The sequence below is a fragment of the Cherax quadricarinatus genome, chromosome 72, assembly GCF_038502225.1.
Source record: "Cherax quadricarinatus isolate ZL_2023a chromosome 72, ASM3850222v1, whole genome shotgun sequence".
Taxonomy (NCBI): Eukaryota; Metazoa; Arthropoda; class Malacostraca; order Decapoda; family Parastacidae; genus Cherax; species Cherax quadricarinatus.
In genome coordinates this window covers 8,029,508-8,048,108 of record NC_091363.1, presented here as the reverse complement: position 1 = coordinate 8,048,108, position 18,601 = coordinate 8,029,508, and the positions used below count along the sequence as shown (strand labels likewise).

The window sequence follows — 18,601 nt, the reverse complement described above, 5'->3', positions numbered from 1 at the left end:
AGGTAGTATGTCATTGATGTCAGTTATGGTCTGTATACCATGTACATGTATTTGTAGAAATAAAGACATTGTATTATTATTATGCACACCATATTATTATTATTATAATCAAGGGGGAAGCGCTAAACCCGGAGGATTATACAGCGCCTGGGGGGGGGGGATGTGGAAGGCATTCAGGCTTAATTCGGGGAACTGGAGCACAGATCCAATTCCCTAAATCAAGAGCCCCTCACCAACATCAAGGAACCTTCCTTGAGGGGCCTATGCACACCATTTCCCAATGGAAATAAGTCACTCTGTCTGACTTTTTTGGGTTATCCTAGGTTCTCTACACATATGCTGCTATGTATGATAATTCTATGTAACTGTATTTGTGTATACCTGAATAAATCTACTTACTTACCATAGCCATCCCGAATCAAGTTCAAACAAGAATATTCAGGTATTGCAACCTTCCCTCTCCAATGATTCATTACTATATACTAAGTCCATTTCAGTGAATATGGAGAAAAAAATATTTTTGCATCATTTACTACTAAATAGTTTTGTTTTTATTTATGAATTCGAGATCTAATTATTTATTAAGTTTGTTGCCCCTAGTTAGACTCCTCTAGTTACCAGATAATAATTTAACATTATTCTAAATCATCGTGATTTCTCTAAATTTTCTAACGCTTTATGTAACAGAATTTAAAATTTATATCCCAGATAGAAAAATTATATAAAAGAGAAGTATCAGAGGGTAGATAAAATTAGCAATAAGGTTGAAAGTAGATGAGTGTAGCGGTGTGTGGCAAGGAGCGGCGGCCATGTAAACACCAGCAGCAGTTCAAACATTGAAGTAACAGCAGCGTGGTGATACTTTATGTGTTAAACCTTTATGTTGGTTCCTCATGGCTGACACCAGGTGAGTATACTATACTAGCTGGACCATGGATGATATCCACTCATCCCTAAGTCACCTGGAGGTAATGCAGCGGGTATTAAGTGAAGTATAGTGTGTGAAGGCGGGCAAGGCAGCCACCTTCAACTAGCCTATTCAAGGAAGGTTCCTTGATGCTGGTGAGGGGTTCTTGATCCAAGGGAGTGAACCTATTCGTTCCTTGGATATAACCTGATTGCTTTGCATTCCTCATGCCTTGTATGATCCCTACGAGTTTTGAACTTTTCCCTGATTATCATATATGTATTTAGAAAAGCTAAATTACCTGTTGCCAGAGTATTTTGTGTTGCATGTATACGTGTATACTGTTTGTATATACATATCTGTGTAATATATATTATGCATGTATGTGTAATTTATATTTACATTAATATTTTTTCTTAATAGTCATCTCCCACTAAGGTAGAGTGACACGAAAAATAGGAACTGCATTCATCATCACTCAAGCAATCACTGTCTTGCTAGAAGTGTGCTGATATCACAATTCAGATGACCCTCCAACTGCAGCATCCCCATCCTTCCTTCAGAATGCAAACATTATACTTCCTACCTCAAGGACTCAAATCTGACTAACCTGTATCCCTGAATGCCTTTATAAATATTACCTTGCTCACACATCAACAACACAGTCAAAAAAACACTCCCATATTTCACGCAGTTCTGTTGGATGTCCAACCCCTGATACTCCAAACCTTTACCCCTTCCTCCAACCTTTCCTAGAAGGACCTTCCTCTCCTTCACCTTTCCCCTGATTTATATACCCCCCTCTAGTCATCTTAGGTTGCTCCATCCTCTTAAGTGTCTAAACCACTTTAACCCTCCTAAGCCCTCTGTATAATACTTTCGGTAATCCCACACCCTCGAATCTCTACACTCCAAATTCTCTGCATAATATTCACACCACACATTGCCCCTGTAGTAGGTACTAAGTTATTTTTTTATTCCTTTCAAGTCCTTTCAAAACCTTAAATGTCATTATCATGTCCCCTCTTTTCCTCCTGTCGGCCAGCAGTGGCATCTTTAATGTTTTCAGCCTTTCATTATAGTTCGTATTGTTCAGCAACAAGAACTTTAAGGAAGAGTTACATAATGGCAGCCATTTTGTAGCTCTTTTTAGAACATTTTTAAACTTACCTGTGGGCACTACACAACTGCCTCATATTATAATTTTAGCTTAAAATGTATCCATATACTGTATTTTAAATCTGTTTTATAGCTTGCCACTGTAGGATATGAGTATCATACAATTTCATATATGACCTTCTGGTGACAATTTTTTGATGATGATAACCCCTAAATCTCTATCTGATATTTTCAATATCAGAATGGGAAGTGTAGGAGGTTTTACCAGTCCTCAAGAAAATCACTAAAAATCGAATGTTTCTCCTAATTTTTTGAAAGTTTCGCACTGGTTATGATTACAGTAATAATACTTAAATTTTAGGCAAATTTTAAGTTTCTTCCAGTTATGGAACAACCAGTATCATCTCTGTTTCAGTAATATGTCTACAATCAATCAAATAATACTAAAAAAAAAAAGTCAATAAAACCATAAAAACCATCCCAGAAAACACTTCAAAGTCATTGTTTTAAACAAAACACAAGGTCAGAGTTTTTCTTTTCCTATCATGCCCCATGTGGGGCAGGATTTTTTTTATACTCTTCACACTCGCCACACAGATCCATTTTTGTATCCTGGTCAAAAGTTACTGCTTTCACTGTATCTAAGTGAATTGAGCTCAATGTGTAGATCTATGGGAAGAACCCTGGCGTCAGTAATGCAGGTCTACGAGTCAGGCAGTGAAGGGTTAATTTTACTGTATTTTAATATATACATACTACAGATCTGTAGAGATTATATCTGTCCCATGTATGCTGTTGCATTTAATTTCTCTGAAATACTGTTTTAAAGCATTCTAATTCCCTTTATGTATAATCTAATCATTCTTGTTTATGAAATTCTTTTTCATCTCCAAAAGTCATATTCCACTGCATGTGTTATTTTCTATAGAACATTACTTTCCCAGTGGAAAATTATGTTCCAGGTCATGGTTTAAATTTCAAGGTCACGTTTTAAATTTCTTCCAGTGTTCGAGTAAACACAAAATTTAGTATTGACGGTGTGTTGTTTGCTTCATTTCTACACTGATGCATAAGAAAAACTGCCATTATATTGAGGAAATCTGTTGGCCATTTATTTGCAGTCCCACCCTCATAGGCTGCCTAATTTATTTTTTTATAGTTAAAATATCTATGTACAGCAACTTTTTATCTTAGCACTGTAACTTTTTGTCCATGTTCACTAAGGATATTATGTGGTCCCTTATTTATCCTATCAAAATCTTCTCTTTCTCAAGTACACCTACCATCTGACTTACGACCTGCTCGACTTACGACCACTCGACTTACAACCATGTTTTTTATGCCAAATTTCTGGGAAATAAACAACTATTTGTGTTGTACACAGTGTTTATCCTAAACCTTACACTATAAAATACAGTACTAACAACATAAAAAGTAAAGTAAAACATGAAATACCAAAATAAAACAATAAAATAAAGTCATTACAAAAATGTTTTGTTGATATTCAGTAGTAAAGTTCGACTTAACGACCATTTCGACTTATGACCGGTTTCTCGGAACCAAACTCGGTTGTAAGTCGGATGGTAGGTGTACTTGTATTAAATGGTAGGTTGTATATATTTACAGATAAGAGTTCCTCACATTTATTTTGCACTCTTATTAGCTCAACCTGATGATTTTGACGATACCCGCAACTAAAAAAAATTCCCTCTCCCCCCATGACAAATGTCAATAATTACATGTAGCTATACAGCCTCTCCTCACTTAATGACGGAGTTCCGTTTCTTAGACCACATTGTTAACCCGTAAACGGTCCAAACGTATATATACGTTTTTTCAACATTTGAAAGTATGTAAAAAAGTGGATCTTTTTATTTTTTACATTTGAAAACATGTAAAAAAAACATTGATCTACTTTTTTTGTTATATTTGAAAATATGTAAAAAAAAACGTAGATCTACTTTTGGAGCACTATGCATGTGAACGTAGATCTGCTTGGACAGTTTAAGGGTTAAACGAATTCGTTGCTAAGTGAGGAGCATACTATAATGGTAGTGGGTTTGTGTTAACCATCTTTGATATTGATTTAATGTCACCTTTGCACCATCTATAATATTTCTGGTATATTTTTAAATGTTTATACATTAGTGTACTGTATATTGGAATAAACAGAATAGAGGAAATCAGCTCTAATATACATTATTTAGGTATAAATGCAGGTCAGAGAGCCCATCTTAAGTCCGAGGCATCAGTATATGAGTATGTCGCTAAGTGAGGAGAGGCTGTACTTGGCAATACACAAGGCATGTGTATGTATGTGTGTATAGTCTACCTTAATAAGATTTTATTTATTACTCTTAATTTGTAGCCTCAGATCAACGACAAAAGAGGAGCTAGATGGAACACTAGCTCGACTTGAAGCTATCTGGGATGATATTGGACTCACAGAGGATCAGCGTGAAGATAGAAGAAGGCACTTTTATGGCCACATTGCGGTAAGGTTGTGAATTGATTCTCATTGCTTTTTTTTTTAACCCTTTAACTGTGTTCAACATACTAGAATGCAGATGCCTACACTGTGTCCAACATACATACAGTGCTCATCATGGCATTATGCCAGGTGAGCGCCATGACAAAAATCAAAGGCCTACCATACAGGGGAGGGGGTCTCTTCATCAGTGCAGTATGCCGGGTAGCAGCCATTAGCATGATGTCACGGCCTGCCACTACACTCCACAGTGACTCCTCAGTGCTCACGTGGCTTCTGTGATGCGAGGAAGTGTTGCACTTTTTTCTCTCATCCACCCCATATTTTGTCTGGTGTTCCCTATGGTTTTAGGGCTATACATGTTTGATTATGGGTAAAAGGAAGTCTTTAACACCTGAAACTATAGCTCAAATCATAGGGCTTTACAAAGCTAGGCACCAGATGAAAGAAATAGTGGAGAATGTTGGTGTGTGTGAGCATTCAATGAGGAACTGGGTGTAGCATTTCAAGGCTGGTGGCGGTGTTGAGATACTGTCTGCCAAACCTCAGCCTGGCTCCTCGAAGAAGACATCTGTTCATACCTTAACTGTGTTAAAGAAGCAGTTAGAGAGTACACATAAGATAACTGCTAGAGAATTGAAAGAAAAGAACCCACATCTTCTCTCAGAGGTGTCTGTAAGAACTGTTAGCAGACATGTGTCAACTGGGCTACAGTGGTCACCACCAGGTTAAGAAACCGATCCTCTCCAAGCCACAGAAGAAACGTAGGCTGGATTATGCAAATAAATATCTTCAGTGGGATCCTCAACAGTGGTCTGAACTACTTTTGAGTGATGAAGCAGCCTTCTCCGTCACCTGTAACCGTAGTGAACACATGTACTGGACCAGAGATAGTGACCCGCTAGACCCACGCTACACCTGTGGGACCACCAAACACCCAGACTCGCTCATGGTTTTGGGTGTTTCAGTGCTCAGTGTTGGTAAACTCATTGTGCTTCCCAAAAACCAGTATAATTACCTGGAGTTGTATGACAATTTACTAGAGGCGGTTGACAAGTGTGGGGCTACGGTTTTTATGAAGGATAGTGCACAGTGTCATGCCGCCAAAACTATAAGTTCAGTGGCTTAAGGACTGTGAAGTGAGGTTCTTTAATGACTGGCCAGGCAATTCTCCAGACCTGACCCCTATCGAGAACCTCTGGTCAGTAGTGAAACAAAATTTAATGGGCAAGGATGTCGGTTCCATCCTGCGGCTGGATGCTGCTCTTCATGAGGCATCGAATGCTATACCTTCCCAAACCCTCAAGAATTTCTGTGGGAGTCTTCCTACGTGACTGAGGGACATGATGAAGCTTAAAGGACGCAGCACCAAGTATTAAAACCTTGTGAGTGTGCAGATATATTAAATCTCTCATGGTATGTGTTTGTGTTTTGGTGTGTTGGGGAGAGGCGGCATAATGCTATGATGAGCACTGTACGAGTATGTACAATTTTTTGTACCCACAAAACTGCCCCCTCCCAATATTTTTAACCTCTGCACAACTCTGTGTCTTCTTTCATCTAGTCATATATTTGAATAAACTCTAAGGCCAGCAGGGTGCACACAGTGTATCATGGTTAACTACTCAGGGGATGACTATGTCCACTTTACTAGTATGCCTCACTAGCAAAAGTAAACAAAGGAACCAGGAGCTGTTGTTCAACTACCAGCTTCCCAATCAGCAAGCAATAATAATATATAATTATTTCTACAAGTACATGTATAAGGTATACAGGCCTAGCTGACATCAGTGACATACTACTAGTATATAGAAAGCCACTTGTTATGCAGAGCATTTCGGGCAAATTGGTCAGTTTTGTCCCAGGATGCAACCCACACCAGTCGACTAACACCCAGGTACCCACTATTGCTGACGAGTTAACATGACAACTGGTGTAAGGAAACACGCCCAATGTTTCCACCCTCGCCATGAATTGAACTCGGACTCTTGCTGTGTGAAGTGAGAGCTTTTGCCGCCAGGCCACCACGCGGTGTGCAAGTGGCTCAAAGATGACTTATTCAGTCCAGATTTATTGCAGTTTTATTATATACTAACATAGGAATATAGTCATATCACACTTAAGTATATTTAACCCAGAAAAGTTAATCAGTGAGAAAAATTTCCATGTTAAGATGAATATTATACACTAAAATAACTGTAATATTATAAATATTCATTGCATGTACGTATATAACTTTAGAAGACCAAAATAGTAAAAAAATAGAATTAAAAACAATTATACAGTATGTATATTTTTTTGTAACACTTTGGTCGTCTCCCACTGAGGCTGAGTGTGCCAAAAAGAAAAAAATCCCCAAGAAGAAAATATTTTCATCATTCAACACCTTCACCTCATACATAATCACTATTTTTGCAGAGGCGCTCATATACAATAGTTCAGAAGTCCCTCCAAACTGTCAATATCCCAAACCCCTCCTTTAAAGTGCAGGAATTGTACTTCTGATTTTCAGGACTCAAGTCTGGCTAACTGGTTTCCCTAAAGCCCTTCACTAAATATTACCCTGCTCACACTCCAATAGCTCATCAGGTCCCAAATGCCATTCATCTTCATTCACTCCTATCTAACATGTTCACGCACGCTTGCTGGAAGTCCAAGCCCCTCGCCCACAAAACCTCCTTTACCCCCTACCTCCAACCTTTTTGAGGACGACCTCTACTGCGCGTTCCTTCCCCTACAGATTTATATGCTCTTCAAGTCGTTCTACTTTGTTCCATTCTCTCTAAATGACCAAACCACCTCAACAACCCCTCTTCAGCCCTCTGACTAATACTTTTATTAACTCCACACCTCCTAATTTCCACACTCTGAATTCTCTACATAATATTTACACCACACTTTGTCCTTAGACAGGATATCTCCACTGCCTCCAGCCACCGCCTTGCTTCAGCATTTGCAACCCAAGCTTCACACCCATATAAGAGTGTTGGTACCACTATACTTTCGTACATTCCCTTCTTTGCCTCTATGGATAATGTTTTTTGTCTCCATGGATACCTCAATGCACCACTCACCTTTTTTCCTTCATCAATTCTGTGGTTAACCTCATCTTTCATAAACCCATCCACTGACAAGTCAACTCCTAGATATCTGAAAACGTTCACTTCTTCCATACTCCCTCTCTCCAATGTGATATCCAGTTTTTCTTTATCTAAATCATTTGATACCCTCATCACCTTACTCTTTTCTATGTTCACTTTCAACTTTCTACCTTTACACACCCTCCCAAACTTGTCCACTAACCTTTGCAACTTCTTTTCAGAATCTCCCATAAGCACAGTATCATCAGCAAGAAGTAACTGTGTCAGCTCCCATTTTGTATTTGATTCCCCATAATTTAATCCCACCTGTCTCCCCAACACCCTATCATTGATCTTTTTTACAACCCCTTCTATAAATATATTAACCATGGTGACATTACTCATCCCTGTCTAAGACCTTCTTTTACCGGGAAGTAATCTTCCTCTCTCCTACACACCCTAACTTGAGCCTCACTATCCTCACAAAAACTCTTTACAGCATTTAGTAACCTACTATCTATTCCATACACTTGCAACATCTGCCACATTGCTCCCCTACCCACTCTATCATATGCCTTTTCTAAACCCATAAATGCAATGAAAACTTCCCTACCTTTATCTAAATATTGTTCACATATATGCTTCAATGTAAACACTTGATCTACACATCCCTACCCACTCTAAAGCCTCCTTGCTCATTTGCAATCCTACTCTCTGTCTTACCTCTAATTCTTTCAATAATAACCCTACTGTTCACTTTTCCTGGTATACTCAGTAAACTTATTTTTTTTTTTTATTATCACACTGGCCTATTCCCACCAAGGCAGGGTGGCCCGAAAAAGAAAAATTTTCACCATCATTCACTCCATCACTGTCTTGCCAGAAGGGTGCTTTACACTACAGTTTTTAAACTGCAACATTAACACCCCTCCTTCAGAGTGCAGGCACTGTACTTCCCATCTCCAGGACTCAAGTCCGGCCTGACGGTTTCCCTGAACCCCTTCATAAATGTTACTTTGCTCACACTCCAACAGCACGTCAAGTAAACTTATTCTTCTATAATTTTAACATTCTCTCTTGTCCCCCTTCCCTTTATATAAAGGGACTATACATGCTCTCTGCCAATCCCTAGGTACCTTTCCCTCTTTCATACATTTATTAAACAAAAATGCCAACCACTCCAACAGTATATATGTATAACCCAATAAAGTCAAGCACTATGGAACATAAACACATATGCAGTTTAATGTGATCCTTTATTGACAATGTTTCGCCCACACAGTGGGCTTTTTCAAGTCACAAACAGATCTGTTTGTGACTTGAAAAAGCCCACTGTGTGGACAAAACGTTGTCAATAAAGGATCACATTAAACTGCATATGTGTTTGTTTCCATTGTGGCGGTATTTTATACCATTTATTTTCATCAAACACTATGAATTATTTCAATATTTTGAGAAGTAATGTATCACTCAGAATCAATTGTAATGTTATAAGTATTCCTTGTACATAGCCTAAGAAGACTAAATAGTAAAAAAAAAAAAAAAAAAAAAAAAAAAATTAAACCATATTTATACCGTATATTTTGAGTGATCCAAGCAAGTATTTCCCCATGTTTAAAGTGCTAAAACATAAGAAACTGGTCCACAGTTTTAAACATTAAAAGCAATTAAAAAAAAAAATCATGTCTTGGCATCAATAATTGCTGGTGCTTTTATGCCACTGTTGCCAATAAGTGATAATTTTTTCACCAATTTTAGCACACTACAAAATCATAAGTCTTTATCAGATTCCACTCATTTTAGTCTTATTTGATTCAGAAAAATACACTGTTGAATTGTAAGAAAAATATTTTTTTTTTTTTTTAATCAAAATCTTGCTACACCAGGAATTTTTTCTGCCCACTTGTTACAGCTAAGGGGTTATGGGTGTACCAAAGTATATGTGCAGGTGTCAGTGGGTGTCAGCTAATTTTGATGTAATGGTATCAGCATACAAATGAGTACATTAGCTCCATATCCGCAGGTTATACGTTCCAAGACCTACTGTGGATGCTCGAAATTCTATATACAAGTCATTTTTCATTTACATACGTACATACATCATTCTTTCAACACACCGGCCGTATCCCACCAAGGCATGGTGGCCCAAAAAGAAAAACGAAAGTTTCTCTTAAATTTAGTAATTTATATGGGAGAAGGGGTTACTAGCCCCTTGCTCCCGGCATTTTAGTCGCCTCTTACAACACGCATGGCTTACGGAGGAAGAATTCTGTTCCACTTCCCCATGGAGGTACATACATACCTATGATAAAAATTTAATTGATAAATTACACACAGTAAGACATTCCCAACATTAAATTATAATAAATGCAATCTTATTCTTCCACTGCCACTGCCACCTGCTGCTGCTGCCTCCCCCCCCCCCAAAAAAAAGGATAAAAAATGAAACCTCAAAATTTTATCCTCCTTAATACTTTTGGGTCGAGGTAATCCATGTTTATGGGGATTCTACTGTATGTATAAGTGGATATCGACTAATTTTGAAGATATCAGTATTGGTGGGTACTGGCAAATTTTGATGGTACCAGTATCAGCCTACGACCATGTATTGGTATAAGCATTGGTAAAAATTTTGATAGTGTCCCATCTCTATTTTTTTATGACAGCCTTTTGGGTAACCAAAATTGCCTGAAAACAATAACACTAATTTTTTTACCACTTAAACCCTTTCTCACCAATATAATGTTAACTGTTAAAGGAAACATTCACTGATCATTGTCTTGGTAGCTATATTAGAATATCCCCATCTAATCTTCAGAGGGCAGGCACTGTTCTTTCTATTTCCAAAACTAGTCCACCTAACTGGTTCCTCTGAAGAAATTGGCTGTTCATCTGGCAGATAGTAATGAACAGTTAAAGGTTATTGATATGGCAGCCAATTAGCAACCAACAGTAAATATAAAAAATATTTCCTGAACAAAGAAGCTTTCAATAAGCTGGCAACTTCTTTCTACTAATGCTGAGTTGCTATGGCTAACTTCTGGTCTAAGTCTTAGGCATGATCTGCTTTCACTGGTTAGTCCTGCCCACCTTTGATGATGCCTTTAACTGCTGCAGTTCATCTGACTATAGTATGTAAGTGTCCATCTTCCTGTCTCTGCTTCAGATTGAAAGAAAGGCCCACTGTACATGCAAAACATTTTGGCAACAAAGACAAAATTGGGAGGTAGATCTCAATACATTTTTTGCTATGGTGGCCCTTAACAACTCAGGTGTTGCACATGCATCTTATTCATCAACTTATCAATATTGTATATAGCACCATTAATGTAAATTTATGATAGTGATATGATTTTTGCTAGTTATTGTTCAGTATCTGTTTATTGTGCCCCTTGCTTGCCAGTCAAATAACCTTATCCTTCTCTGAGTTTCTCTGTAAATTTTATCTCGGTAACTCAAATCTGAACTGTGATATCAGCTCTGATGACCCTCTAAACCTCTTCATGTGCATCGACCACTTTTAGATTGATTATGCTTCATGCTGTTAGGGAGAAATTATTTGCAGAAAGAGCCTTTTCTTGTTTAATAGTTGTCAGTTGTTTAATAGTTGACTGTTAAGAGCCAGGAATCAGCTCATGCTTTCAAGTCTCAGGTGCACATCCCTTTTCTAGAGGTTATGATCCTGATAATCATGGTGTCATTCTTGAAAATGGACTTCAGTATTTTTATTTCATTGTTGTTTTATTTATGTCTTGGTATGTGAATGCTTGTTAACTTCTAGAAAAAAAGGCACTCAAGAAGAGCAAATTCCTAAATTATTATTAATTTTTATTTTCTATTTCAGAATTTGTGTGATAAAATTATTGACGATGAAATGGCACTTAAAATTCGGATCACCAACAATATTGATCGAAACACTCGACATATCTTGAAACTCAGTGAAGTAAGTGGATCCACATATCTAAGTTTCTGCTTGCATACTATTGTTCCACAGCTGAGTACAGTAATTTGAAAATAATATTAGGGATTGGCAGAGAGCATGTATAGTCCCTTTATATAAAGGGAAAGGGGACAAAAGAGATTGTAAAAATTATAGAGGAATAAGTTTACTGAGTATACCAGGAAAAGTATACGGTAGGGTTATAATTGAAAGAATTAGAGGTAAGACAGAATGTAGGATTGCGGATGAGCAAGGAGGTTTCAGAGTGGGTAGGGGATGTGTAGATCAAGTGTTTACATTGAAGCATATATGTGAACAGTACTTAGATAAAGGTAGGGAAGTTTTTATTGCATTTATGGATTTAGAAAAGGCATATGATAGAGTGGATAGGGGAGCAATGTGGAATTTGTTGCAAGTATATGGAATAGGTGGTAAGTTACTAAATGCTGTAAAGAGCTTTTATGAGGATAGTGAGGCTCAGGTTAGGGTGTGTAGAAGAGAGGGAGAATACTTCCCAGTAAAAGTAGGTCTTAGACAGGGATGTGTAATGTCACCATGGTTGTTTAATATATTTATAGATGGGGTTGTAAAAGAAGTAAATGCTAGGGTGTTCAGGAGAGGGGTGGGATTAAATTATGGGGAATCAAATTCAAAATGGGAATTGACAGTTACTTTTTGCTGATGATACTGTGCTTATGGGAGATTCTAAAGAAAAATTGCAAAGGTTAGTGGATGAGTTTGAGAATGTGTGTAAAGGTAGAAAGTTGAAAGTGAACATAGAAAAGAGTAAGGTGATGAGGGTATCAAATGATTTAGATAAAGAAAAATTGGATATCAAATTGGGGAGGAGGAGTATGGAAGAAGTGAATGTTTTCAGATACTTGGGAGTTGACGTGTTGGCGGATGGATTTATGAAGGATGAGGTTAATCATAGAATTGATGAGGGAAAAAAGGTGAGTGGTGCGTTGAGGTATATGTGGAGTCAAAAAACGTTATCTATGGAGGCAAAGAAGGGAATGTATGAAAGTATAGTAGTACCAACACTCTTATATGGATGTGAAGCTTGGGTGGTAAATGCAGCAGCAAGGAGACGGTTGGAGGCAGTGGAGATGTCCTGTCTAAGGGCAATGTGTGGTGTAAATATTATGCAGAAAATTCGGAGAGTGGAAATTAGGAAAAGGTGTGGAGTTAATAAAAGCATTAGTCAGAGGGCAGAAGAGGGGTTGTTGAGGTGGTTTGGTCATTTAGAGAGAATGGATCAAAGTAGAATGACATGGAAAGCATATAAATCTATAGGGGAAGGAAAGAGGGGTAGGTGTCGTCCTCGAAAGGGTTGGAAAGAGGGGGTAAAGGAGGTTTTGTGGGCGAGGGGCTTGGACTTCCAGCAAGCGTGCATGAGCGTGTTAGATAGGAGTGAATGGAGACGAATGATACTTGGGACCTGACGATCTGTTGGAGTGTGAGCAGGGTAATATTTAGTGAAGGGATTCAGGGAAACCGGTTATTTTCTTATAGTCGGACTTGAGTCCTGGAAATGGGAAGTACAATGCCTGCACTTTAAAGGAGGGGGTTGGGATATTGGCAGTTTGGAGGGAAGTTGTGTATCTTTATACGTATATGCTTCTAAACTGTTGTATCCTGAGCACCTCTGCAAAAGCAGTGATAATGTGTGAGTGTGGTGAAAGTGTTGAATGATGATGAAAGTATTTTCTTTTCGGGGATTTTCTTTCTTTTTTGGGTCACCCTGCCTCGGTGGGAGACGACCGACTTGTTGAAAAAAAAAAAAAATCAGGGAAACCGATTATTTTCATATAGTCGGACTTGAGTCCTGGAAATGGGAAATACAATGCCTGCACTTTAAAGGAGGGGTTTGGGATATTGGCAGTTTGGAGGGATATGTTGTGTATCTTTATACGTATATGCTTCTAAACTGTTGTATTCTGAGCACCTCTGCAAAAGCAGTGATAATGTGTGTGTGGTGAAAGTGTTGAATGATGATGAAAGTATTTTCTTTTTGGGGATTTTCTTTCTGTTTTGGGTCACCCTGCCTCGGTGGGAGACGACCGACTTGTTGAAAAAAAAAAAAAATTAATATAAGGAAGTACAGTATAATGTATAGATAAATTATAATTCACAATCAGAATTAAGGGAGGAAAAGAAACTACATTTTTGCTTGTAACATAAATTTCAAATTGTAGATTTTAGTATTCTCGAAAGTTAAGTAAAGACTGGCTGACAAAGCTTATAATTTACTCATCCTTCAAGACAAATTTTTTTTTTTTTTTTGTGTAGCTTACCTGTTTGATAAAGAAATATCTATATTTTCAACTTGCAAGTATTGGATACACTTGTTCACTGCATTTAACTGAGAATTTATTATTGTTTATTGACAAGAAGATAAAACAAATTTTACTCTAAATAGTTCTCTCGGCAAAATAATGGATATTGGAAGTTGTATCTGTTATGTGTGACTTATAGAAAACTATAGTTTAACCTCAAAAACTGTAATTGTAAACATGCTGTAGTCATAAGAAAACTAATCTTCTCAAAATATGAATTTGTTGGATTCTAATTAATAGAAGCATTTCCTCATGTTCAGGAACTGTGTGTTGAATCTGAAGAGTCTGTGGATGGCCTTACCTTGCTGGAATTGGATGCTATGATGCAGGAAAGAATGGAAAAACTGCAACAGTTGAAAGATGAGAGACAAGAAACCCTCAAACACTTACAAGAAAAGGATGAGGTTAGTTCTATACTGTATATGTAACCAAGATGCCAATCTCTGCTGCCCCAGAGGATGACAGCATTGTTGCTTTAATGCATTTATCATTTCACAACTATGAACGCCTTTTTCTTATTTTCATGTTTTTTCTTTATTTTTAACCCCTTGACTGTCGCAACCCCCAATCCTGAGGTGTCTCCTGGTGTCGCTAAATTGAACCCTTTGACTGTTTTCGACGTATAAATACGTCTTACGAGCCAATGTTTCTGACGTATATATACTCAATAATTCTAGTGGCTTCAAATCAAGCGGGAGAAAGCTGGTAGGCCCACATGTGAGAGAATGGGTCTGTGTGGTCAGTGTGCACCACATAAAAAAAATCCTGCAGGACACATTGCGTAATGAGAAAAAAAAACTGAATCGTTTTTTTGGAATAAAACGCTGACTTTGAGGTGTATTTTCGTATAGTATTTATCGTTGTATTCGCGTTTTCATGGTCTTAGGTTATAAAATGGAAAACATGTTACAGAAATAGAGATGATTTTCATTACTTTGACGATGAAAACGACCTTGAAACTGAGCTCAAAGTAGCGGAAATGTTCGATTTTTACCAATGTTCAGGAGTAAATAAATCACACCACATGTCCAATACACGTCAACTGGGAAGTCTAATATTCTTTCACTAGTGCACTGATATTATTTATACCATTTTTACAATAATGCAGTAGTCTGCATAATAGTAAATTTTGTATGTTTTTGTATGAATAAAAAATAAAAATAGAAAGCAATAATAATATAAGAGGGGCCTAGAGATGTGACTGATGAACAGAGCATATGTTATTTTAGTGCCACGAATGTCTACCTTGTTTATTCTGGACCCTATTTTGAAATTGGCATCTCTTTTAGTTTGCGTGAAATTGGCTAAATTGCCAATTTCTGACCACCATATTGGGTAGTCGAAATTAGTAAATGGGAGGTTTCTTGTACTCAGCTGATAGATAAAATGGAGTTCTAAAGAAATAGCTATGAGTTTGGTCAACTGGAACAATGGAATTGGCTGAAAATAGGGCTCAAATTCGGCGAAATCGCCGATACGCATATGTCGCCGAGACCGCTAACTTCGCAGGAGCATAATTCCATGAGTTTTCGACCAAATTTCGAACTTTTGGTGTCATTACCATCGGGAAAAGATTCCCTATCATTTCATAAGAAAAAATAATTTTTTTTTTTCAAAAATTGAGCGACATAGAATGACAGTTTCAGAAAGGGGCCTGAAACAGTCAAAGGGTTAAAAAAAAAAAAAAAATATTCTTATGAAATGATAATCTTTTCCCAATTGTAAAGACACCAAAAAAAAAAAAAAGACGAAATTTGATGGAAAACTGACGGAATTACGCTCTCGCGAAGTTAGCGACCTCAGCGATATTTACAAATCGGCGATTTCACCCACTTTGAGTCCTATTTTCGGCTAATTCCATTATTCCAGTCAACCAAACTCATAGCTATTTTCTTTTCTATCGATTGAGTACAAGAAACTGCCCATTTACCGATTTCAACTACCCAATAACATGGTCAGAACTTTGCAATTTGGCCAATTTCATGAAAATTAAAAATTATGACAATTTCAAAATAAGGACCAGAATGAACAATGCAGACATTCCTGGCTCTAAAATAACATTTTCTTTGTTCATCAGTCATGTCTCCAGGCCCCTGTGATATTACTCTTGCTTTTTATTTTGAAATTTTATTCAAAGAAAAAATAGAAGATCTACTGTTATGCAGACTACTGCAATACTGTAATAATTGTAAAAATTACATCAACCCATTCATGACTGCATATTAGAATGGCTATTTGGACATTTATTGGACAATGACATCATTTGTTTTCTTTTGAACATCGGCAAAAATCAAACATTTCCCGTACTTTGTGCTCCATTTCCAGGTTCTTTTTATAGTAAAATCAATAAAAATCACCTCTATTTCTATAATATATTTTCCATTTTATCAAATGAGACCAAGAAAACGAGAATACAACCATAAATACTATACGAAAATAGACCACAAAGTTGGCATTTTAATTAAAAAAAAACGGTCGGAGTTTTTTTTTCTCATTATGCACTGCGTGCTCCAGGATTTTTTTTATATGGTGCACACTGACCACACAGACCCATTCTCTCACATGTGGGCCTACTAGCTTTCTCCTGTTTGATTTGAAGCCGCTAGAATTTATGAGTATATATACGTCAAACACGGTACCTCATAAGACGTATATATACGGCCGCGACAGTCAAAGGGTTAAATTGCTGTCTCATTTTGTATGACCTTGTGCATTTATATTGCAGTTTGTCATTTCCATGTATACAGCAGGATGGCCAATGCAGTTCTATAACTGCATTTGGGCAACTGTTACTAGGTGAAAGTTCATATAGCAAGTGACATGTATAGGAATGCTCTCTGCTCAATTTTATATAGACCATTCCCATAATAGATTTTGTACCAAGTGTGAGAGTAATTGTGGTAGGAGACCTGAATGCTAAAGTGGGAAAAATGGTTATAGAGGGCATGGTAGGTAAGTTTAGGGGTGCTAGGGGTAAATAATGATTGAACTTTGTATAGAAAGAGGTTTGGTAATAGGCAATACATATTTTAAGAAAAAAAAAAGGATTAATAAGTATGTATACGAAATATGACATAGAGCGTAATGATCATAGTTTGTTGGACTATGTATTGATAAATAAGACTGATGGGTAGATTTCAGAATGTGCATGTTTATAGAGGGGCCACAAATATCAAATCATTTTTAAGTTGTAGCTACAATGAGAGTAAAAGGTAGAGGGGAATACAAGGAGAATGGCATCAACAAGTAAGAGAAGTGAAGGTTTATAAACTAAAGGAGGAGGCAGGGCAAGATCTTCTTTCAACAAACCAGCCGTATCCCACTGAAGCTAAGGGTAAGATATAAACAGTTATTGGAAGAAAGATGGGCTAGTGAGAGTATAGACAATGAGGCTGAAGAGGTATGGCTAGATTTAAGAATGTAGTTTTAGTGTTCAGCAGAAGTGTGTGGTTACAGGAAAGTGGGTGCAGGAGGGAAGAAGAGCGAGTGGTAGAATGATGGCATAAAAGCGAAATAAGAAAAAAGTTAGCATGTGAAAGGTTTTTACAAAATGGAAGTGATATAAGGAGGGAAGGGTATATGAAGAGAAAAAGAAAGGTTAAGAGAGTGGCGATGGAATGTAAGAGGAGAGCAAATGAAAGAGTAGATGAGGTGCTATAAACAAATTTTGTTGAGAATAAGAAAAAGTTTTGGAGTGAGATAAATAAGTTGAGAAAACCTAGGGAACAAATGGATTTGACAGTTAAAAACAGATGAGGAGAGTTATTAGATGGAGTGTTGGAAGTATTGGGAAGATGGAGGGAATATTTTGAGGAACTTAAATGTTGATGAAGATAGGGAAGCTGTGATGTTGTACTTTGGGCAGGGAGGTATAAGATCATGTAGGAGTGAGGAAGAGCCAAATGTGAGTGTAGGGAAGGTGCATGAGGCTGTGGGTAGAATGAAGGGGGGTAAAGCAGGTGGGATTGATGGGATAAAGACAGAAATGTTAAAAGCAGGTGGGGATATAGTTTTGGAATGGTTGGTTCTTTTATTTAATAAATGTATGAAAGAGGGGAAGGTACCTAGGGACTGGCAGAGAGCATGTATAGTTGCTTTGTATAAAGGCAAAGAGGACAAAAGAGTGTGTAAAAATTATAGGAAAATAAGCCTGTTGAGTATACCTACTAAGGTGTATGGTAGTTATTATTGAAATAATTAAGAGTAAGACGGAGAACAGGATTGCAGATGAACAAGGAGGCTCTAGGAAGGGTAGGGGGTGTGTAGACCAGGTGTTTACAGTGAAGTTTATAGGTGAACAGTATTTGGATGAGGGTAAAAGTAGGCCTTAGATGCATGATGGGGGTTGTAAGAGAAGTGAATGCTTAGGTTGGCAAGAGATGTGGGAGTAAGAGATAAAGAATTAACACAAAGTGGGAGTTGCCTCAGTTTTTTTGCTGCTAACATTGTGCATTTGGGAATTTTTGAAGAGAAGTTGCAGAGGTTGGTGGACGCGTTTGGAAAGGTATGTAAAAGAAGGAAATTAAAAGTGAACATAGGAAAGAGCAAGGTAATGAAGATAACAAAAAATTTAGGTAATGAAAGATTGGAGGAAGAGAGTTTGGAGGAAGTGAGTGTATTCAGATATTTGGGAGTGGACTTGTCAGCAGATGGGTCTATGAAAGATGAGGTGAATCATAGAATTGATGAGGGGCAAAAGAGGCGAGTTGTGCACTGAGGAGTCTGTAG

At 37.5% G+C, this 18,601-nt stretch overlaps 1 protein-coding gene across 5 annotated transcripts in view; it reads left to right on the top strand.

The window, feature by feature from the left end:
• The first annotated feature begins 749 nt into the window (after positions 1–749).
• LOC128701314 (protein regulator of cytokinesis 1) overlaps positions 750–18,601 on the top strand; it is a 59,881-nt gene continuing 42,029 nt past the window's right edge. For all 5 annotated transcript variants that reach the window (XR_008408890.2, XM_053794976.2, XM_053794975.2 and 2 more), the window contains exons 1-4: positions 750–907; positions 4,395–4,521; positions 11,439–11,537; positions 14,134–14,277. Coding sequence is in view for 4 of the 5 variants with exons in the window: in XM_053794976.2 (XP_053650951.1) it covers positions 894–907; positions 4,395–4,521; positions 11,439–11,537; positions 14,134–14,277 (384 nt within the window). In the remaining variant the exon portion in view is untranslated. The remainder of the gene's footprint in view (positions 908–4,394; positions 4,522–11,438; positions 11,538–14,133; positions 14,278–18,601) is intronic.